Source organism: Orbicella faveolata, unplaced genomic scaffold (genome assembly GCF_042242905.1).
Source record: "Orbicella faveolata isolate gen_17 unplaced genomic scaffold, um_ofav_v1 contig_47, whole genome shotgun sequence".
Taxonomy (NCBI): Eukaryota; Metazoa; Cnidaria; class Anthozoa; order Scleractinia; family Merulinidae; genus Orbicella; species Orbicella faveolata.
The window spans coordinates 7,997,555-8,020,281 of record NW_028301577.1 but is presented as its reverse complement, the minus strand read 5'-3'; the positions used below and the strand labels follow the sequence as shown (position 1 = coordinate 8,020,281).

Below are 22,727 nucleotides of genomic sequence, written 5' to 3'. Positions count from 1 at the left end.
CTTTCAACAAAGATAAGATCAAAGAACGTTTCCTCTTTGTGAGGGCCTAAATAAAGGCGGTGTCATGCCCCAGTGAGTTTTGTCTGAAGATTTTTGGCTGCTTAGTCTTCTCCTGAAAAGAAAACGAAAATTCAGTAGATCGCAACACCCACGACATTCGTGTGAATTCTTTGTCATATGTGGGTGTGACCTCTGTAAATTTGTTTGCTCGCGGTTGGCCCACGGTTGCTAAGTAACGTGACCTAATATCTCGATGGCGACAACTTGACGGAAGTGCTCTTCCGTTTTGAGATTGGTCGATAAAAGTCGGGAACTCTTCGATACTTTCACGAGGATCTGACGGAGCCTGGTTGCACCTGTTACCTTGAGCAAAAAGACTTTGCATTTTGACGGCTAGATAGTCGTGCATACGAAAAAACTTGAGAAAGCTGTGGATTCGTTCACATCAATCTGCTGCTTTGAACTATCTGCTGTGTACATCTTTGAATACGTCCATTTGGTTAGCCGTCATGGTAACGTACGTTTCTTTATGAACGACGGAATTTTAAACCACTTTATTAATACCATTTTGTGATAACCTTTTACACGAAGTCTTATATTCCTGCATTGACCTTCGAAAGCTCTTTTTTAATCCTTCGAAACACTGAAACCAAAAAACCCACAAAGTAAAAGCCTAATGGGGCTATGGTTTCAAACTGAGTCATAAATTGCTCTCATTAATGAGGCGTTATCTCAAATTTCTTCTAAATGTTGTTCTTTCAAGCACCGCTTCACGTTAATTAATGACTTGAGATTACATTAAACCGTTGCGAAGCAGCTGATTCGTAAAAGCAGTCTGCCAGTGTTATTGAATAAAATTCAACGAAGAAATGGGTATCGTTCAAGCAAAAATAACATTCCTCATTTCTTACCTACTGTGCAATAAGGTTTTTTCATTCATTTGTTTGCTCAAGACGTGCAATATCATATAAACGCGATTTAGCAAGGAAGTAAACAAATAAACAAACACTTTTGTTATATAACTTTTATTACCCAGAAATATTCTATTATGACATCCTAATATTTAAATAGTTTCTTTGTGAGAAAATACTTCATCTTCGAAGAACCAATTGTGACAATTCCCCGCGAAAAAAAATCCATGTCGGTACGTTTGAAATGAATAAATGAAATTCTCTGTAACATAAAGTGCCTTCCCAATGACTAAAAGAAACCCTACTCTCTAAGCGGTGATTGGTCCAAGAAACTCGTGCAGCATGCTCTAGCCAATCAGAATTGAGGCATCATCTTGTTGGCCAATCGGCTGCAAAAACTAAACCCAATCGTGATTTTTCCCGCGCTTGGCACCCGCTATATGTTTTCCCGCTCTCCCGCACTTCAGCTATCTCACGTACTATTAAAGGACCGAACTTTATCTTTTCCGAAAAATAATTAAACAAAACTGATATTTCTTTATTTTAGTAATTTCCTTTCCAATTTCCTACAGCAAAGTGGATCCTTACACTCTTACTGAATTTTGGATTGGCACGGATTGTTTTGAAACTTTTCATATCACCCTCTCTGCACAAACGGAACCATCCAAAACGTCCAAAACGACTATCAGGACACTCAGAATACCCCTCCCCCCCCCCCCCGCTTCCCCCACTAACTATTAGTTCTTTTCTCTCTTAGTTCAGAAAACTATTGAGGGGGGGGGGGGGGGGGTCTGATCCATCTCAAACGCCCCAGCTACTATTTTTGGTCAATCGTTCACACTGCCCCTCACATGTAAATATACACTCGGCACAAACGATTCTTCGAGAGAAGAGGAGGCGATAGTCTGTCTATAAACCTAACATATTTTGTTTTAGAAAACATATCTATCAACTTAGATACTCCTTGTACACGGCAAGTGGATCTAAATCTTGATGCTTGTGGAATGACACAGGAGTCTGGTGCGCTAGCAGTGAAGGCACGTATTCATTTGGTTTAGCCTGAAACAGAAACAAAGCAACCAAAAACTCAACATCAGTATATCTAACGCAAACAAATGAAGGCCCAGCAACCTCCAGAGATCTGTTTTCATTAGTCCCGTTATACTGTAGATGCTACCGTTTTGAAGAAAGCGTCAATGTTTGGATGGGTTATCTATTGTTTTACAGTGAACCAAAAACAGGACTCGTTCGAAGATTAACAACTACAGGTTCGATGCGCACGAGGCCAGGCTGTTACTCCGAACACTTGATTGTTAATTTCCAAAGGTGATTAGTATCAATTTTCTCCTTAAATGTCAATACATTGTCAAGCAGACGGGTAATGAAAAAGAAGAAATTCATCAACTAGGGAAAACTGCCTTTATTCACCACCAAATTCTTAAATCTGACATTAAAACCTTAAAGGCTTATTCAGTAATTTAGGGTTTTTTTAATGTCCAAAATATTACTTCCTAGCTCCTTTAAAAAGTCGCTAGCTAGAGTTTAGAGGTTAAAATAAATTAACGTACTTGGTGAAAAGCAGGATTGTGTGTAAGAGGAACTCCCAGTCTTCGGAAGCAGTTCCCCAGCCACATGTCATCGGGGGAGTCTGGTTCCCAACACGTACAGCCGCTTTTTAGCAAGGCCTCAATACCAGCGCGACTTAGAATCATACTGAAACCAGAATACAAACGGTAAAATTGGAACGAGAGAGACTGGTAACCCTTAGATAACACTTAGGTTCTGAAGGGAAGATAATAGAAAAGAGCATATCAACGGATTACCTTTCCAAACTGCAGTCAGAGGTTTTGTAGGTTGTATAGATTTCAGAAGACTGAACACAAACAAACGCCCTTGACGCGACCTCTCCCGCGCTAAAGGGGAGAGGGGTGTCGAACGGCTGGCGTTTAACTTAAGCCAACGAGGATTAACTAAAACTAGAACCAACGATGAGGGATTTGTTCCGAGACTCGAAAATGTCTCAGAACCAATCTGGACTTGAAGCAAAAACACGTCAGAGGGGGAAGGGGAGGGGACTTAACGCGAGGAAACCGGTAACCAGTGGCTGGCGTGGAAAATTATGTAACCACTTAACAACTGCGGAAAAGCGCGTTACTTTAAAGTTACTTTAAAGAAATCACGACTGTGATTGGCTAAGAACAAGAGATTATGATCATAATCTCTTGGTAAGATTGAATGTCTCTCGCTATCATTGGTTTGTGTTATCGTATACCCTTAGGTTTAGGTATCTACAGCTGAAACCGGACGCGCTTCTTCGCTTGGACACGAGACACCTCAAAAGGTATACAGTAACCTTAAATTAAACTGGACGAATTTTAACGAACCAAACAGCTTGGGAATCGCTACAATGAACTGAGCAAAGTCGCTACAATATCACTCAAGCATTCAAATAATTTTAGGCACAGGCACACTGCTCGTAGTTAGCTGGCTAAGGAAAAAAAAACAAACATTAAAAGTTGCAAAACTGTCAAGACTTACCTTCCTCCCCCAGTAATGTATTCGTACCCATATCCCCCGGTCAGTCCGTAACCGTACCGCTCACCGAGCAGTGTCACTTCCTTCGGATCATAACACGCTAACAGCTTCTGCAATCGGGGCACGCTATGCGAAAGAAGGATTCAAAGAAATAATGTTGTGACACTATGTAAACCTTTAAGGTGGACGACAACAATTTCCAGCTCTTTCCAGCACTTACAATTAGATGAATCAATACTATTTATCTTTATCAGGTGATGCTCCAACCGAATGCTCATTCATTGGTGAAAAGTTGTGGTAATCTTCTTTACATGACAGCTTACTGTAGCAGAATGGCACGTTACACTCGAGGTGAAGTGTCTTGTTGACCACTGCATTTGGGAAAGATTACATACTCTTACAATGCATCTCCGTCTTCACATGAATGGGTGCCGACTAATTGTTGGGGCATAACTTGACAAAAATACCAGCTAAAAGTCTAGCAATATATCCGGACAGTAGACTCGATTTCTAGCCGCTGTTCGGGAGAGGAGCCCACGCTCCTCCCCTGAAGGAGAAAAACGTAGACGCGGGAGGCGGAAATCGAGTCTACATATTCAGGGGTAGAGGGGAGTACTATACGCCTGCAGAACTAGCGGATTAGCGGAGCAGAGCTACGCGCTCGTGTATCGCACTTCGCGCTCCGCCGCTGCGCTAATTCGCATGTTCTGCAGGCTAAGAGGGACCGGTTTATTAAATTCATAATTTTCAGCTATTTACCTCATTATTGTGTCGTCATCAAGAACTACTAACCAGGGTTTGTCAGCAGCCCTGGGATCGGAGGCTGATCTGTTGATGATGGCCTGCAGCTTGGCACAGTGTCCTGAAACACCAGTCCAAATTACTCAGCAAAACACCGCAGTGACTATGAACCCTTCCCTCGTGGAAGGCTTATATTCCATCTTCAGCCACATGACCAGAGTAGATATCTAGATATCTACCTTACTGTACGTGCCATAAATTGGCTCGCGTATCCTCGACCCACCGGCATAAAGTACCAACTGACTCTTGCCCGTCGCATTCATACTGGAGCGATTTTCAATTGAGTGTCGTAAAACCAAAACCAAAGTAATCACTCTAACCAATCACAAACGCCATAAACATTACAGTGAGCCAATCAAAACTCAGAGTGATTACAAGCAGCTGACGCAAAGCGCGGGAAAACGTGTGCGAGTGAGTTACGATTGGTTTTGGTTTTACTTCTGATTGGATGGAAATTGGCGCGAGTTTTTTAAGCCAACTGCGTAGCGTAGAAAGCGCAAACCAATTACTTTTCGACACTCAAATGAAAACCACTCTATACCTTGCTTATCGTCTCCATGGCAATATCGAGTCTTCTAAAGCATAATCTATTTCGAATAACTGGCCCGTTAAGAGAGATGCTTCCACGTTGTCCCGAGCGATGGTCACTATGAAGGTGTTCGTTAACTAGACCACTGTTCACTGTTCCCTTACCGGACCACAATTAATTTAGTGTTCACCAGCCAAATCACCCAAGAATTTATGTCCCATCACTGGTTCATAACTTACTGCCTCGCTATTGGACTACGCCCCAGAGTTCCTTCAAGGAACCACGATTTAGTGTTTCCTTGCCCGACGACTTAGTGTTCCATTATTTCTTTGAGTCATTATTCCCTCAGTTTATGGCAGGGTTCTCATTAAGGCGGGGGTTAACACGAAGGCCGTATTTTGGCTGGGTATTATGGTTTTAACGCAAATATCTCGTTCACCGCGGTTCGAGTAATCAAAAATCTCTTTGTTCATCCCACATATCTACGTTTTAGGCCGTTTTGTAAATTTTTTAGTGGTCCACCAACCTGGGGTGCCCTTTCGGGGGGCGTTCAACTGTCTGGTGGTGTTCCAAAACTTTTGTTTTCCTTTTAATCCCTCTTTAAACTTCCTAAAACTTCACTTAAATTCGGGTAAAGCCGCTCCTTAAGCTCCGGCCGCCAGCTAAAAAAAAAAAAAAGGCTACTTCGATTTCTGAGCCGCCTACTTTTCGTGAAATGGTACGTGTGTAGGTCTTTTGGAACGTGACTGAACCTTGACTGTCTTTGTCTGCCCGTTGTCTAATAACTGTCAAGGCTGTAGCTAGAGAGGAGGCATAGGGTCAGCGTGTGGCGCACGTTTTCAATTGCGCCAGCGCTGAAGGATAAAAATTTGAAAACAAGTCTTTGTAATTCCGTAATGGTCTTGGCTTTTGAACCTTTTCCAAATTGATTTTTTTGAGGAAATATCTCCAAGGATTTCAGGCCTCTCAACTTCAAACATTTTCTGGGGGAACAAACCTTCAGACCTCCCTAGAGGCTTGTGCCTTCGGTATCCGAATCATTGTCAGCTGTCGTCTTCATCAAACTAGCCCTCTACTCCCTAAATAAATGAGAACCCTGGAAGGGAACACTGACTCATACCAGATCACGTCTTACGATCACAGCATCGAACAACATCTTAGCGTCTCATTTCTAAACCACGCCTCAATCCCAAAGGAAAATTCTGCGACAGTAAAAATAACACCTAGCGAGACGCTAGAAAGATACAATCAATAAAAAACCTGCATGTTCCGGGTTGCTAATTGATCTCGCATTTTTCAAAGCTTAAAGGCTGACCCCAAACTCAAAATAGGCCAAACGACGTTTTCATGTTGTCGCTGCACATTTTCTATAGAAGGGAAGCTAGACGCTTAAGAAAATGCCACATTAACAAGAGTTCTTAACAGGTAACGACTATAGTTCTGAATGCAACGATGTGATAAGAAGCCTCGTTTGATGAAGGTTAGTTCACTGAAAATACATACGGATTTCCTAATACTGTCTGATTGACGCGAAACCGCTTTTAATCGATAACCGTACGTTCTCGATGAAAAGAGAGGTCTACGTGTCAGATTTTTTTTAAAAAGGAAGAAAAAAACAAAAACAAAATAAAAAACCGCCAGGGTGACTGCAAATCAAGGAAATGGTTTAACTGTTTTTTAAGCCCTTGCTGTTCATTTTAAAAAGGGCGTGTTGTGAACAAAACTTGTTTAATTTACCACAGTAAGTTATGCTCGTTAGTCCTCTCACAAATTCCACTGTCAGAAACTCAAGGACAACTGTTCTGAAATGATTCTAAAGTCCATAAGGGTCAATAAAGGCTCTTTGAGTATTTCGTAAAACTTTGTTCTCATTGTTTTAACAAGAGATGATTTTGCAATCCTGTTTCTTCAGTCCTTGGAATTATATTCACATTAAATGGATTCGATTGCTCTTCCGCTCTGAGGAAGTCGAAGGCACGAGTGACCCGCCGTAAGCCTTTTGTTGTTGTTTCATGATTACAAGGTCAAAGATATCACTTGGATCGGATGTCTGTCTCGACGTATTGACGTTGTGAGCAAGACAAGGTCGATCCAAAAGTGTCAGCAAAAAACTTCAGTTTACATATGCGGTTACCACACACGGCGCTAAGGGCCACCCCGAACATTTTGAGAGGGTAGCTTTGAAGGAGCAACGTCACAGTTTCGCATCTTGAAAAGTTTAACTTAAATTTTTAAAGCTTGTCAGTTGTAATCCGTGTTAATCTTCTCCATCCTTAGCCATCCTTGTTCCTTTATGGTTTACTATTATCTCTTTGGTGTTTTTCTATCTTAGTAAACTAGTATCATTTTCAGGTTTTCTTTAATTTAAAGGTAAGTTCATACAAGGCCAAAATAACTCAATATGCTGTGACTGAGCTCCCTTAATAGTGGCGAGAAGCAATGAGGCTGCGCACTAAAATTAAATTCTTATTGTAATTATAGAGTTCTTCTGATTTTTTTAAGGTGATATTCATGGAATTCAAAGCCACAATATTCACTTTTTGACAGCTTCATACATTGCCATTTAAGCTGCTTTCTGTCGCTTAATATGCTGTATGCATGATTATGTCACATGCCGAACATTCACTACTAAGCCTCGTTTGCGAGAAATTTTGTCAAACCTTTAGCATCTTCGTGCTGTTTTCAAGAAGATATTCTTTTCATTTTTGCTGCTTTGGGAACTTACCCAGGATAAAATTTGCAATTTGCAATTTGCAATTTAAAAGCGAGGGTTGGTGGAACTGATCTTAAGTTAGCATGCTGCAATTCTAGCAGGTGAAGTTTTATGTACATCTGAACATCGAATTGTTATAAAAGGAACCTTCACAAAAAAGCAAGAGGAAGGGGAACAAAAGCTATCCTATTTTCACGGAAGATTTACCTTTAAGACGCGTGTGAACATGGATATATTGTCAACGGAGGAAAACAAGACTGCTATTGTCTGTGACATGGCTACAGAAAGATTACTTTAAGTAGTTGAAGCCACGCGCTTTCAGATATTTATTGTTTGTTTAGAACCAAGTGACGATGTACATTTTAAAAGAAGCACGCCGATAAAGCTTCTAAGTAATGTAAATTTAGACGTAGAGGCGGATTATCCTTCGAAGAAGATAGGTTACTAGACGAATCAAGCGCGTAGACAGATTACGCGTCCGCTTTTAGTCTAAAAATCGAGTTTACATATTAATTGTCCGCAAGTGTAAACTATAAAAACAGCTTCAAAGCTTACAGAGAAGAGTTCAGTCAAATTCCTACAGAAGAAATTTGCCGTAATGCGGCGAACAGTCAGCTGCGGAAAATTGGTGTTACCGCGAATATACGGCAATGACCCAGAAATTGCCATTGCAGGGACGAATGCGGTTAACCCAAGAGAAGACAAAGATAAAAAGAAAACTGCGGTACAAGGACGATTAATTCGAGGAAATACCAGGGATAGAGTGCTAGATAAAGTCAGCGAGACAGTCGAGATACCCAGGTTAACCCTGCCTGCAATTCCATTGAGAAATGGGCCGGTGAACAACGAAGAAAGAAAAAGACGACGAAGAGTACACTGCTATGATTTTTCGCTTCAAGTTCAACGAGTAATGCCTGAACGAAATAAACCAAGGAAGTCTTCGACATCTACAGCTAGTTCTCAAGGCTCGGACGCTTCCGCCAAACGACTGCCTTATGTCATATACGACCAAAATTACGGAGAGTACCGAGAGGGGGAGAAATCCGATTTGAGAGACAAGAGGAACTTTCTGCCGCTTTCGTTCGGGATTCTAGAAGGTCAGAGAATGCGTTTACTACAGAAAGAACAATTACACAAGCAACAAAAGCGTTGTAAACCTTCAGAGAAAGAACGCCGCAAGAAACACAAAGGAGAGCCTCTAATATGGTTCTTTTAACGCCCGAAATACAGGACACGCGACCGGTATTTCCATCATGCCAAAGGCTAATAAATACCGTATCAGACTTCTAATAGAATTTACAGAAGTGACAAACTGAAGTTTGACCGGGGTTGAGAACGACGTATACATCTGTCGCAATTTCAACCGAGTTACGTGTGTCTGCCACGCCCTGTATCGAGATCAGTTCTGAATTCGTTGATAAGTTCACTGAAACCAGCAACTGAGTTTTTGTGCAATGTAAATAGCCAACCGGTCAGCCTTCTACCAGACGGAAATTATGATTAGTCAAAGCTCTTTATGCTCTTCACAACTGGAAAGATCATTTTCACCTTTAAAATGTCGAGTGCCTGCAATAACCACTAAGGTAGTCAGTTCAGTTCATCGACGCTTTCATCAAAATACATTCATTTCTTATCCTTGCACAGCAATGAAGTATTAGTTTCCACGGAGACAAAATGAATTCACAAATTTTGAAATGCTTGTGCAATTTCTGATTGAATGATGTGAGTGATCGATATCCACTTTCTCCACACTGCTCATGTGAAAATCAGTGATCTTTGCAGCTATGAAACAACTTCAACACTTGAAAAGGAAACGAATATCTGCGGCTTCAACAGGGGCAAATTTATGTCTTTTTCTTTCCAAATACCTGTGTAAATCCGCTATGTGGGCTACAAAGCAACTGAGAGTTAGCTAAAAGCTAGCTTCTCTAGATTTTTCTCTCCAGATATTATTGCGAAGCGCAAATTCGCAGTCCATACAACCATAGTTATTAGAGGGAAATGGTAGGAAACATGGCAAAGTTATTTGTTATATGTTTTTGTTTGCTATTTTGGGGGTCGACCCTGGACAAAACCTGGCTGGCAAAATACAAAAAGTGGTTACGTGTGATCATACAACTAACCAATAGAAGCATTGCGATTATGTAGTTCATGCATAGTCAATGAGCATAAAACAAAAGATGTGCAGGGAAAGGACCTTCCAAGATAAATTTCAGCCTGTTTGTTTGCTTCTTTGATGTTTACCGGCCTTCCTAGCCATTTCCCTCTATTAACTATGATACAACTCAAAATTTCACTGTCGTTCACATACTTTTTGGAACACTGAACGAATTCTACAGTAGTCTGGAAACACGGTCTACAGGGAGTTATCAGGCTCTTGTTTTCAGTAATACCTATCTCAAAATTCCTTGTACATAGATTGACTGTACATTTTCTAAATTCCCTTGTACAAAGGCCAACTGTATACTGACAGCCTCATATATTGAGTTGAGATAATGTACATAAATTATGAAATAAAACATGTAAACAGTGGGTCACAACACGAGTAAAAGAGATCTTCGCTCTCAAAAAAAATGAGATTGAGTAGTTGAAAAGAATGTCCCAAAAATGAAATTTTAACGGGATTTTGTAGACACAGGTACAAATGCTTTACTAACTGAGCGGAAGCTACAAAGTTGTTGAATGTAGGTAACAAAGGGTTCTCTTCACTTCGATTCGTTTTAAGGGCGAGGCGCCGTGAAACCAAACAAAGGCGAACAACCACTTCAACAATGGAAAAAATGGAGCGTTTTGGTTTTATCACGAATTCATCATTGATCCAAGGGGAAGTTTGGTTTCATTTCTGACAGTCATGATCATTCTAACTGCCCCATTTTAATGAAGGCGCGTTCTGGTTAAAAAAAAAAATTCATCATTAATTCGGAGTCAGGGTTTGGAGGAACGGTCTTGCTTTATTCCGACCAAGATTGGAGGTAAGGTGAAGTAGGAATAAGAAAAACAGGTTTTATTCATGCGTTATTAATTCGATCCCATTCAAGCAGTCGAAAGCCGGTTAACGGTAAACCAAATTAAATGTGCAACGAAGTATTGATTTTTCTTGTATAAAAGTGTTTTTCACTCCTGATGTTTTGCGGCGCAGACAGTCTAAACCGCCGGTATTAACGGCGATTTTGTGACACTTCCGGCTGCAAACAGGCGACAGGTTTTGTGTAGTTTGAGATTATTCAAAATGAAAACAGAAGGCCAAACAATATAAACAGAAAACGTCACCGAAAAGTTACAAAACTCGAATCAAAATTTTCGCTAACCCTGGGTTAGCTTAATCCGGTTTCGAACAACCCGGCCCAGAATGTTGACTTGTTTATTTTCATAACTGTAGTTTATTTTACGGAGAATAAAAATGACAAGCGTATGACTGAACGGACTATGAAAAACTGAAAACAAGTATTTGATGGACATCAGACCTAGCTTCCCCGCATTCCATTTCAGTGGATATGAACAACAACACCAGAACGGCTTTGGGGTGGACATTTTCATACATTTTTCTTGTATTTGTTTTCACCCTGACCTTGACACAGCGCCATTGTTCGCTGGAATTGGGGAGCAGCTTATTGAAACATAGTTGAGAGGCGCGGTGACCTCATGGTTAGTGCGCTCGACTCCGGATCGAGCGGTCCGGGTTCGAGCCCTGGCCGGGGACACTGTGTTGTGTTCTTAGGCAAGACGCTTTACTCTCACAGCGCCTCTCTCCGTCCAGGTGTATAAATGGGTACCGGCGAATTTAATGCTGGGGGTAACCCTGCAATGGACCAGCATCCCATCCACGGGGGAGTAGAAATACTCCTGGTCGCTTCATGCTACAGAAACCGGGATAAGCTCCGGCCTATGGGCCACTTGGCTCGTATGCAGACTTAACCTTACCTATTGACACATAACAGACTGTTTCTATTAACTTAAAACGTTCAAAATCACAATATTACCTCTTTCTGTATTAGGGACTCCAATGTTCTCAGTTGGTATGGAGGGATCCTCTGTCTCGCTATAATACACGATATGCTTAGCGAACTTTCCAACTGTTTTCTGCACAATGGGAACTGGAAAAGATACATTCATCAACGTTTGGCATTCCTCAGAGCTTGCAATTGTCTTTGCAATTTGACCACTGAGAAGAATCGCTAATTTAAACGTTTTTGGTGACTTTTGACATTTGTTTCGATGGTTTTTTGCTCTGCTCAGTCCATGAAAAAACCAAAAGTCGAAAGTGCACCACGTTTGTTTGCTATATAGGGGTACAACTTCTTTAAAATAAAGGTTTTACTGGTATTTATTCGTATTAAAAACCTTAAGTACAGCAAAATTACTGTACCGACGTTAAACAGGGTTTTTGGCGAGCTTTTAGAGTACTGCTATTATTGAAGGAAATTTGCGTTTCGAACAACTGACTGAAAGTGATCTCCCGTCTGAAAAAGTCGACCATATAATAACATTAGTTGTAAAAATTGTCTAAAAATAACAATGTGAAACACAACGTAAGCTCTTTAGGAATCAGGTGAACATCGTTAGTAGTCTCTGACATATCACCGGACGTAATACAAAAAAGAACAGCAGTCGCGGGGCTTAATAGTTGGAAGTAATTCTATTTTTTTAAAGAGCTTAAATTAGATACAAGTCCACGGACTTAAATTCGAAGAAGATTACCATTGGAGGATTTTTGTGTCTAAGATTTAGGGGCGCATATTTTCGGGTGAAGGAGGGAAAAGGGTTAGTATTAGAATTTTACGGCATTTATTCAGTATACCTCGGTCCTTATGGTACTTCTTTGTAGTCTTGACAGCGAAGAAAATGTTATCCAAGGATAGATCACCCTGCGAAAAAAGACATAATTTAGGTTTTTTGTTTGCTCAGTATTACTGGAATAATTGAACTCTTATTTTGCATTAGAATGCTCCTGTTTTAAACTCGGTTATATTAAAGTTAAAAACCATGGGATATGCTTATGAAACCGTTAGGATATCCCCATTCTTACACCTGTACACTACTTTCCTACGGGTTATCCCGAACTTCCGCCTTTTCTTGATAGCGAGATCCTGTTGTAATTTCTCTTTACAAACTCAATACAATGTCAAGTACACTGGTTATAAGAATACAGAAAACGACCACCCTGCTTTTACACTTTTTTTAACCCCTTTGAACAAACAACGATAATGTTTGGTTTTCAGAATAATGAAAATTACACCCTACCCCAGATTTTACAATCTTCTTTTCCAACCTCTCTCAACAAACAAGGAGAATGTTTAATGCAAACTCACACAATCAGGGCCACCACCTCTCAAAGACGTCACGCATTTCTGTGTGCCGGTCGGTTCGCTGGTGCAAAATTCGGGTACATCAGTGAGTAACGTACCTTTGCCCTCGTCGCGAATAAACATTGCGACCTGCAAGAAAGCAAATTAAGAAAGTCGGGATAACTCGTGTTCCTTTCGGCAAATCATCGTAAACGAACCCGAACGGTCTCCGATTCTTGTTGTCCTATCGAAAAAGGCACGAGTGATCCGAAAGTGGACACGTCAGCTTGACTCAAAAGGATCTGTATTCGACTGAAAAAGGTAACGTACTTCAGGTATGGGACACATATCGTTCCAACCTAGTAAGAAAAAGGAAGAGACCTCTATTTCAAAACTTCACTTCAAAAAACTATAACTAGGCTGAAAACAAACGCATAAATTGTCTTCTAAAACTTTACTATACTATTCTTATACGCAGTGCCGTTAAAAAAGCTTGTCTTTTTGCATTCGTATCAATAAAATTTGTGGCGCTCTTTATTGAAGTTGTTTTTTTCTTAAGCGCGGCAAATGTTAAAGAAAATACTTGTGTTTATGTTTCTTGTTGTGTACGTGTAATCCAGTTGGGAACAAAATGTTTTCTAAGTTGCTTTATTTTTGACAAATCGTGGCATGCAATAGCCACAAGCAAAACTGTTGTTATTTGTCATGGTGCGATTTCTCCGTGCTTTTAGCACCCGCTCAGGAGAAAACGGCCAATGAAACATCGAGCATTTCGATCCGTTTGCAAATTAGGCATCACAAATTTTCCTATAAATTGCCAGACCGCAAACACTCTGAACTTTAAACACGTTCACTCGTTGAGAAGAGAAACATCGAAAATGCCGCCTAAACGTTCGGGAAAGAAGGAGGAGAAGATTGCAGGAGGAAAAGTGGAAAGGAAAAGCGGAGAAGGCAAAGAAAAGGGGCGAAGCAGAAGACGCAGAGAAAGTTATTTCAGTTACATTTACAAAGTTCTAAAGCAAGTTCATCCCGACACTGGTATCTCGAGCAAAGCCATGAGTATTATGAACTCGTTCGTTAACGACATCTTCGAGCGAATTGCAACCGAAGCTTCTAGACTCGCTTCGTACAACAAGAGGTCGACCATTAGTTCCCGCGAAATTCAGACCGCCATACGGCTGCTTCTGCCTGGTGAACTGGCCAAACACGCCGTGAGCGAAGGAACAAAAGCTGTTACAAAGTACACAAGCAACAAGTAGACGAGATGGAAGCAGGTGGAAGAACTTGTGACTTTGAAAAGCATGTATACAAACCAACGACTGGTTGACTTGACGAACTTGACGTGACTTGACGGTATGAATGAAGAACTTGCTTGACATTAATTTCCACGTGTAATTGTACGATTATCATGGATTGGAAGCAGTTGGAAGACTTCGTGACTTCTAAGAAATATGTACTCGACTCGACTGACTCGACTTGACTTTGACGGTACTAGAACAATGACCTGAATTTTCTGGATGAATTTAACTGTAAAAAGTTAGTGAAATGCAAAGGGCCCTTGATTTGACAGACTTTGAAACTTTGACAAGTACTACATAAACAAACTGACTCCACTCGACTCGGACTTGACTTGACGGTATGTGGATGTTGTTTATCTTTATTTCCTGAACAGTACGACATTTAATTTTCTATCGGAAATCGCTTGTAATTGTCAAGATATAATCACTATTTATATTGCTAACCTCGTGCTGTACATCAATGGTGAAGTCTGACTTTGGCGGATTAGCTTGAAGTCTTTTATCCAATCTGTTTAAAAAGAATGTAAATTAAGATATTGAAGGATGTAAATTATTTTATTTGAGTTCATGCAATTACTGTTTATTTTATCGATTTATATAGTTTTTTTCTTGTAAATAGTCTTGTAAATAATTAAATAAAATGATAGTAAACTTTTAAAATGGGTGTTGATTATCAGAACTGCATAAATACGCGCGCGATTGTAGTGCTTTTTTGCGAAAAGCTTCGCAATTTAATTTAATTTTATTTCTTCTTGCATTTTAATATTTTTTGCATGTTGTCTAATTCATCGACGGATTTCCCCTGCTTTGTAAAATTATAAAAAACAAAAAACAAAAAACAAACTATCGATCGAAAATAATGTCTCAACGCAGTCAGAGGTCTAAATTCAGGCCATACAACACTGAAATGATATTCGTTTTCTTGGCTAGGTTGTTTCTTCTCTCCGTTCCTCTCTTTTTATCACGTTTATTTCTTAGAAGATTAATAAAGTGTTTTCTCCAAAACGCTCCGTTGTTATGCAGCACAAGGCTTGAGTCGCGTAACGCAAGACCAAAATCCTATTGCAAAAACAAAAAAGAGAAAAGACCTTGGGACAAAAAATATCCCCAACATGTGTCAGAGGTTGCCAGAGGTAGGAAAAAGCGCGTTAACCAAATGACGATTGCTCTTTGGCACTCCTGATTGGTTGACGAGACTGTATGTTTCCTCTGATTGGTTTATAAAGTCTGTTGCACAAGCTGATTTGATCATGGAGTTTAACACTGAGGTACATTGTAAGGCCAATCACCGATCATTTTGGATTCCAGTGTGTTTGAGGAAAACTCGGTCGGAGAAATCACATGATTATAGTGACGCTGCTCCGTGTTCAAAATGTTTTCCGTCCACACGAGAATGAAAAGCCGGCGTTTTCAAGCTCCTCCGGTTTAAAGAGCGTTTTCGAAAAGCTCCGTTTTCGTGACAGATTTTAAGCTGCGTTTTCAAATTTCTTAGTCAACAACCGAAGCCAAGGTTAATAGTCAATTTATTTATTTATTTATTCATTTAAAGGAAACAATAAGCGATATCTGCATAATTAGCCCAGTTTATACAAAACTCTAAAGTTCATTTATGAAAATAAAATGCCTGGAAGAATGTCTAGAACGCAGAGTACCGCAGAGTTACACAGCATACAGCGGATTCCATGTTGCCGTGCGTCTGTTCAGTAATAGATCACAGGTGACGTCAAAATTTGGCAATAACAAAAAAGTGGCATTTGAGGCGATAGCCGAGTGTGTCACTGAATCTGATGTTCTTACCACATTTTGACGTCTTCTGTGATCTTTTGCTGAACAGACACACGGCAACATGGAATCAATTTGTTTTATATAATAAAGAAACACAAAAGAATTTTACTGACGTCATCAATGCGTCTGTCCCCAATAGATCATAAATAAGAACCAATCAAAATGGGAGGATAATTTGACTTGTTGAATAAAAAGTCTGGGTATGTACGTTTCTCCTTCTTCCAATGCCTTGCGGTTCTTGAGGTTTTGTTCACAACGCAAATGAGGCCCCATTAGGGGAGGGGGAGGGGTGTTGAGTATCCAATTCACATATCCCGTTAACTCCAGTTTCAAAAATTAGCCATTTCCCTACTTGATAGCCCACTATATATCTCATATCCCATTATTTTTTCCCCAAATATCCTGTATTCCACTTTTTACTTGAATATCCTATATCCAGAAAACCCCTAATAGGGCTTCGCAAATGTAAACTTTAGTGCCATCTATGTTTTTAATTAACACTAAAAATTTATTCAGAGGCCCGTAATGGTACAGATTACACAAAGGTACCGGACCCTGATGGATCTTCACTCACTCACTCATCCTCATTGGGTCCATGCGGACTCTTTATTGTTCATCTAGTGACATTTTGGAAACCTAGAGCCAACTATTCCAAAGTACCTTCTACTTTTTTTTTTTCCTGCAATTTTTTAAACCAAAATCTCCCAGTCTCAAAAGCCAAACCCTGGTCACGATCCTCCTGTTGTGTTGTTGAAGAAGACATTTTCCTCTCATTGTGACTCTCTCAGGCTAACTGTACAATAACATGACCTTGCAGACAGGGGGCATGACCGAGGAAAGCTCACAAAATTTTCCCATTCTGAGGAAGAAGTAAATTCTCCTAACCCTAGCTTCTTGAATTTGTGCAAGAATGCTACTCAATGTCCACAGCAAGAGTTTGAAGCCTGAATGCTCTAACAGGAGGCGAGCACACTAACCATGAGGCCACCGCACCTCCCATGAATCACTAATGGTGGGACCAAACTACAGACACAGCTTTGTAGAGTGCTATTGTATATTAGTTATTCTGACTTGCCTGTTAAGCAACGGCACAGACAAAGCCCAGCCAGCTGCAAAATCAGGGAAAGAGAACTGTGATGGATCTTGATAGAAAGCAAAGTGATGGATGATTGCCGCCTCTTGATCTTGTATTGCATGCCCAAGAAAAAGTTCCTGATGATGGATAACGAAGATTGTATTTATGAATATTCCTGTCAAACGAGGAAAGTCATGCCTTTTTTCCATGTGAAGAGAAAAATAACCAGACAAACAAACAACAGCATAAAACTACTACAGAATAAACGGTTGACTAACACCAAGACAGAACAGTTCAGGACAAACATTAACCCATTGAATATACTGTCCCTCATTTCAAATTTCATGTTTAACCTAAAGAGCACACTAACCAATGAAGAATGAAGCTGAAGAACAAGGGATAGGGTAGGTGGGTAGGTGCAAGATGGGAGAAAACATGGAGGAGGGAACAAGGTAGAGTGCAGAAGGCAGAAGTGGAGAGGATAGAGTGGTCAAGAAGAGAGATGGGCTGAGGTAAGAGTATTGCAGAGGCTAATCCACAGCTACTCATATTCCTGCTTTTCATACATAACCATTTCTGTATCAATAATTGGAATGAGGTTCAAAATCAAGATGCTTTTCCAGAGATGATCACCTCCATTATTCTCATTACTGGCTTGGTTGAAAGTGTAATAAAAATCCAAAGAGAAATCAATAATTAAATTAGTATCATAGCCCAGTATTGAGTGCAAAATGCTTCAATCAGCACTTGTTTGTACGCATTGCATGCCTATGATGCTAGCCAATGATTTAGTGTTACATGTATTTACAGTTTGGGAAGCTGAGCTTAAGCCAAACAAGAGCATTAACACATTAACATTCATCACTGACAAAAAACTCAAAAAGCTCACCTTTCTTGCATCATATTTATTTAAAACTTTTACAAGTCCTGGCAGGTTTATTATGGTCTCATCCTCACAGAAAAATATCCACTTTTTCTTGCCACCATAGTCCTCAACCAAGCTACAAATTAAAAGAAGATCGTCATTCATTCCACAATAGTATGAATTTATCAAGTTGCTAAAAATGCAAAATAATGATCCATTTTACAATTTCTCATAAACTTTGGAAATTCTTAAATTAAAAATTATGAGCCCCTAAACCATGACATCAAATGTTTTCCAGTCAGCAACATTAGATCATACCTTCTTATAATAGGAAGAATTGTCCACGCTCCAAAAGGTGCCCAGTCCTCATGCACCATTTTGAGTTCTAAATGATGCTAACAAAAATATGATCCATGGTTGATTTGGTACATAACATTTTCTGTTAGGTAAAGTCTGTAATAGGTCAATTGGCCCATACACCCAGGGATATCCCACTTTCAATAGCACTGAGCAGAGCTTGACATTGCAACCACTAGGGGTCGCCAACGCAACCACATTTTTATCACTGGTGACTAACTTTTCACGCTTTTCACTGAAATACTCTTGCTGGTGACTAAATCTGAAAACTTAGGGGCCAGCTAGCCCTAAGGTTTTTTCCTGAAAGTTGAGCCCTGCTAAATGACTAGGAGTATTTCTACTCCCCCGTGGATGGGATACTAGTCCACGCAGGGTTACCCCCAGCATTCAATTAGACCATACCCATTTATACACCTGGGGCGAGAGAGGCAATGTGAAAGTGAAATGTCTTGCCAAAAATCACAATGAAGTGACCCCAGCCAGGGCTTGGATCTGGTCTGCTCGATCCGGAGACCAGGGCGCTAACCTTTAGGCCACTGCACCTGACAGTTGTTTTTAGAGACTTGCATTTTTACAGGGTCTTTGTGTCCCTAGAGGAGGGAGGATACCAGTGAGCCTAGTAACCCTTAGACTCCTGGGATCCATAGAATAAGATTGGATGTACATTTGGCAGGGATAAGCACATCTCTGTCAGTTAAAAGTTAGTACTGCACATTGATTTCATACCTTTTCTCCCATTGTTTCTGCCTGTTCACTGAGGGATTGCTTAAGGGCTTTTGCTTTCCTCGCATGAAATGCATTGTGTTGACTTCTAACAATTATGACTATGTCCTTTAATCCTAAAGAAAATATTAAGAATAATATAAATATTACAATAACATAATTATTTTCATTACAGACAATTATAATTGTTACATATATACCATTCTCTGTAAAGAAAAAAACAAGTACGTATATTGTGCTTATATTAAAAAAATAGGAGTAAATTATGTTTCACACCAATTCAACAACTTTTAGCTCAGAAGACAACACATAAACAGTTGACAGAATATGATGAGATCATGTCCTGAGTCCAAAATCCTTAGTGTCATATACTGTAAAAGGCAAATACCCCTTACCATACCTACATTAGATAACTGAACATGAAATAAATCATTTTTCAGTTATCATTCAATAGATAATTAATAAAGGCTCTTCAAATGTAAATTAAACAGAATATCTTCATTAGTTTCATCAACAACCATAAAAGGGCAAAGTAGCATAATTACTACACCTTTTGCTGTTCATTTACAGAAAATATCCATTCAGTTGTGTCCAAATTTGTATAACAATGCAATTGATTGTGAGTGCTCATGCAAATTCTGTTATTGAAACTCTTTTGTTGAAAAGGATTGTCCAAAAGTGTAAATGATTGTTGTTTTGTGACAATGAATTTTGTTTTGACAAAAATGAAAATACGTTTACAGCCAATGAATGTCAAAGGAAGATATTGTTTATCTTTTGATGATTTTGAATGTTAATACATATCCAAGTGTTATTCTTGAATGTTCCTTCCACACAAATGAAGGTCATATTGGTGTTAATGAGAGTATATTGACCATAATGAAACAAATTTGACTCAAATGAAAGGATATTTTCTGTAAATGAACAGCAAAAGGTGTATTTGAGATGATTGAAAGGAAAGTCATTATAATTAATTTTTTTTCACCTATGGGAGAAATATCTGTGCCATTTTCAACCTTTGAATCCTGAAAAAGAAATGAAAAGGCAATACATGTGGATAAATTTGCAAGGTAGTAATACCCTTGTTAATTTTATAACAGAATTTGAGCTTAACTCAAAGATATTGCCATTTACCAGCCCATAAGTCTCTTTCACTAGCCCCCAACACATATAGACATAGAACACTGCTAGCCCTGACTTATAGGTTTTTTAAAGGATACATTAAAATATTAGTGAAATCTCAAGCTCAGTGTTCTGTGGAGTCAGTTGACTTCCATTTTAAGAGATTATGTTTGCTACATCTCCAAGTCCCTTGGTCCCAGAGGAGGATTCCATCATTTAGCCAGTGCCCCCTCCCCTCCCCTACCCCCCACCCCCTGATCTCATTACATTGAAGTTTTAGTGCATTATCCATAAGTGGACTCTCCCCAATTTGTTGCGGAATTTATATGTTTCCAGTTCATACTGTTCTGTGATGTCACAAAGACTTATTTTAAAAAGGTAGTGGTGAAGTGGCCTGGTGGCCACAGCACTGGACTGCAGATCAAATGTCATTACTCTTATGGACTAGCATCCCATCTGGGGTGTCTTAGAAATAATTCCAGCTGGATGCTAAGAAGACCAGGATATGTTCCAACAAGATGAGATAATTCAGCTGTTCAGCAGACTTTTAAAATTATCACTATTTAAGAGGGTAGACTCTATGTAATCTCTTGTTTTAACATAATACATGGCAGACTTGGATCATGTGTACTAAAGACATCTGCAGTTGAGTGTCGTTCAATACTCTCGATTGATACCCTCAATCAACATCTCAATTGACAGCTTGATCCCTACTTAATCGAGATCCTGATCGATACTTGGTTGATTCTTTATTGACACTTGATCATCAGTTGGTCCTTAGTTGGCCGAGTGTTGACCGACTCATATCAATGCATCCAAAATTAGTTGACTCTCGACCAACTGTTGACCGAGATGTCAATGAAGTGTTGATCGAGTGTCAACTGAGGTGTTGATGGAGTGTTGATCGAGTACCAATCGAGGGTTGATCGAGGGTATTGATCGAGGGTATTGATCGAGGGTAGTGGCTAAATCTAAATGTCGCTTGGCCAGCAACAATTAGACAAGTGTCACCCACTCTCCCACTAAACAGAGATTAAGAACTTTGACTTCATCTTGCCTTAAATGTATAACTTTACATTAACCCCCAAGTCACTAGTGGAGGAAAGGTGCCTACGAAACCCGGGGCTGCAACTGCAGTCACATCCCTAAGGCGCTAGAACACCTGACTGGCCTGCCCAACCCGCGACCAAGCCACGAGCCCCCCGCGCCAAGCCCCCTACAGGCACCCGTCACACTCAAGCCAGATGGCATTGGTGGAAAAAAATAAATAAAAAAATAAAAAATAAATAAAATGCTGAAAAGAGGGAGGGGGATAGGGAGGGAACGCCAAGAACCGCTAAACTATAATTCAATCCACAACGCCACACTAACAGAGCGATGAACACACTGTGAGCACATGGGACGACAACACATGTACTAACCAAAAATACCGCTGGACAATGTCAGCCCCAGGGCTCTCATGACCATATGACTATTGCAAACACTACAGAACGCACCAAATGCTAAACAAACGCTGACAGATGGCCAAGGCACTAACAAACGTCTACAAAAACACTACTGACCAGACTTGCTCCTGGTCATAAACTATGTAAAATTTCATTGAACTATATCAAACACTACAGAACGCACCAAACGCTAACCAAACGCTCACAGACGGCCAAGACACTAACAACCGCCTATAAAAACGCTACTGACCAGACTAGCTCCTAGTCGTTAACTATGTTAAATTTCATTTAACTATATCTAAACTCCAGCCATATAACAAAACACTTAATCACTGGTCCCTTGGGAAAGATAGTTTATTCTCCGGAAGACAAAACGAACTGTATCCCTCGGGACCAGTTATTAAGAGTATGCTGTAACAGTAACATTCTGTAAAATAATATATTAAAGAAGAAATCACTTTGATTATTGCTCAGAGCTTAAAGGGCTTTTATTATATTTGTGCTAGAACTTGTCTTATTATACGTCAGCGCTGTACAAATAAGTACACGTTGTTCATGGTGCTTATTAAATTATTGACTCAGTGGGAGGTCTGGACGGGCATATTTTTAGCTCAAACTCATCATCGACTCAGAATAGACCCAGCTTCAAGAGGTCAGTGTACATGCAGACCACACGATGGTCAATAATTTTTCCGCCACGGATCCGGCCTGGACGATATTTACCTGCAGAATTACGTTCGTAGACGGTACAGTCGAGTGTAGTATTAATAGTTAACTTGTGTTTTTAGCTGGTAATTATAATATTTACATTGCATGAATAGTCATGAATGAATGTTTGCACTATCCATATTTCATCGTGGGGCAATGAAACAAAGGACAGATATCAGACCATTGACTGGCCAATGTGCCCTTAGAGAAAAACGTTTACGCAAAAAGAAGTAAATTTCTGTTACGATAATTCGATTACAAATGGCGATATGCGCCGACAGAGGAATTAAATGAAGCACAAAATGAAAATCCGGCCATACCACAACAGCGCCAAATTCGAATCTTGTCTGAGGGTCATCAGGTCCAAACTCTAAATAATCGCTGGCAAGAATCGGAACTGTAACAAGAAAAAAACGCACGCATTCTGTAACACGGAGCATCCTATAAAATAGGCAAACAATAGCTACTAACCAACAAGAAAAATCGAAAAGAGGCTTCTCATTCTTTCAGAGCAGATCTCTTGCTCTCACCCCACGAAATCATCGACATGAATGAACAGAGCGTCAAGAGAGGAG

At 39.9% G+C, this 22,727-nt stretch overlaps 3 protein-coding genes across 3 annotated transcripts; 2 read left to right on the top strand and 1 right to left on the bottom strand.

Moving 5' to 3' along the window:
- Positions 1-1,009: 1,009 nt before the first annotated feature.
- LOC110069198 (beta-1,3-glucosyltransferase-like) lies at positions 1,010-22,723 on the bottom strand. The gene is made up of 15 exons (XM_089279462.1): positions 22,624-22,723; positions 22,473-22,549; positions 19,863-19,902; positions 18,881-18,993; positions 18,116-18,192; positions 17,822-17,933; positions 16,933-17,069; positions 14,517-14,580; positions 12,799-12,924; positions 12,288-12,354; positions 11,470-11,583; positions 4,206-4,308; positions 3,450-3,572; positions 2,480-2,624; positions 1,010-1,970 (listed from the first exon to the last, which is right to left on the bottom strand). Exons 1-15 carry the CDS (start codon positions 22,652-22,654, stop codon positions 1,860-1,862), a joined length of 1,440 nt encoding a protein of 479 aa, XP_089135588.1. The 5' UTR covers positions 22,655-22,723; the 3' UTR covers positions 1,010-1,859.
- LOC149097009 (uncharacterized) lies at positions 7,975-9,096 on the top strand. The gene has a single exon (XM_089279460.1). The coding sequence runs from the start codon at positions 8,088-8,090 to the stop codon at positions 8,703-8,705; it is 618 nt and encodes a 205-aa protein (XP_089135586.1). The 5' UTR covers positions 7,975-8,087; the 3' UTR covers positions 8,706-9,096.
- On the top strand, positions 13,607-14,732 carry LOC110069200 (histone H2B-like). The gene has a single exon (XM_089279461.1). The coding sequence runs from the start codon at positions 13,653-13,655 to the stop codon at positions 14,031-14,033; it is 381 nt and encodes a 126-aa protein (XP_089135587.1). The 5' UTR covers positions 13,607-13,652; the 3' UTR covers positions 14,034-14,732.
- Positions 22,724-22,727: the final 4 nt, after the last annotated feature.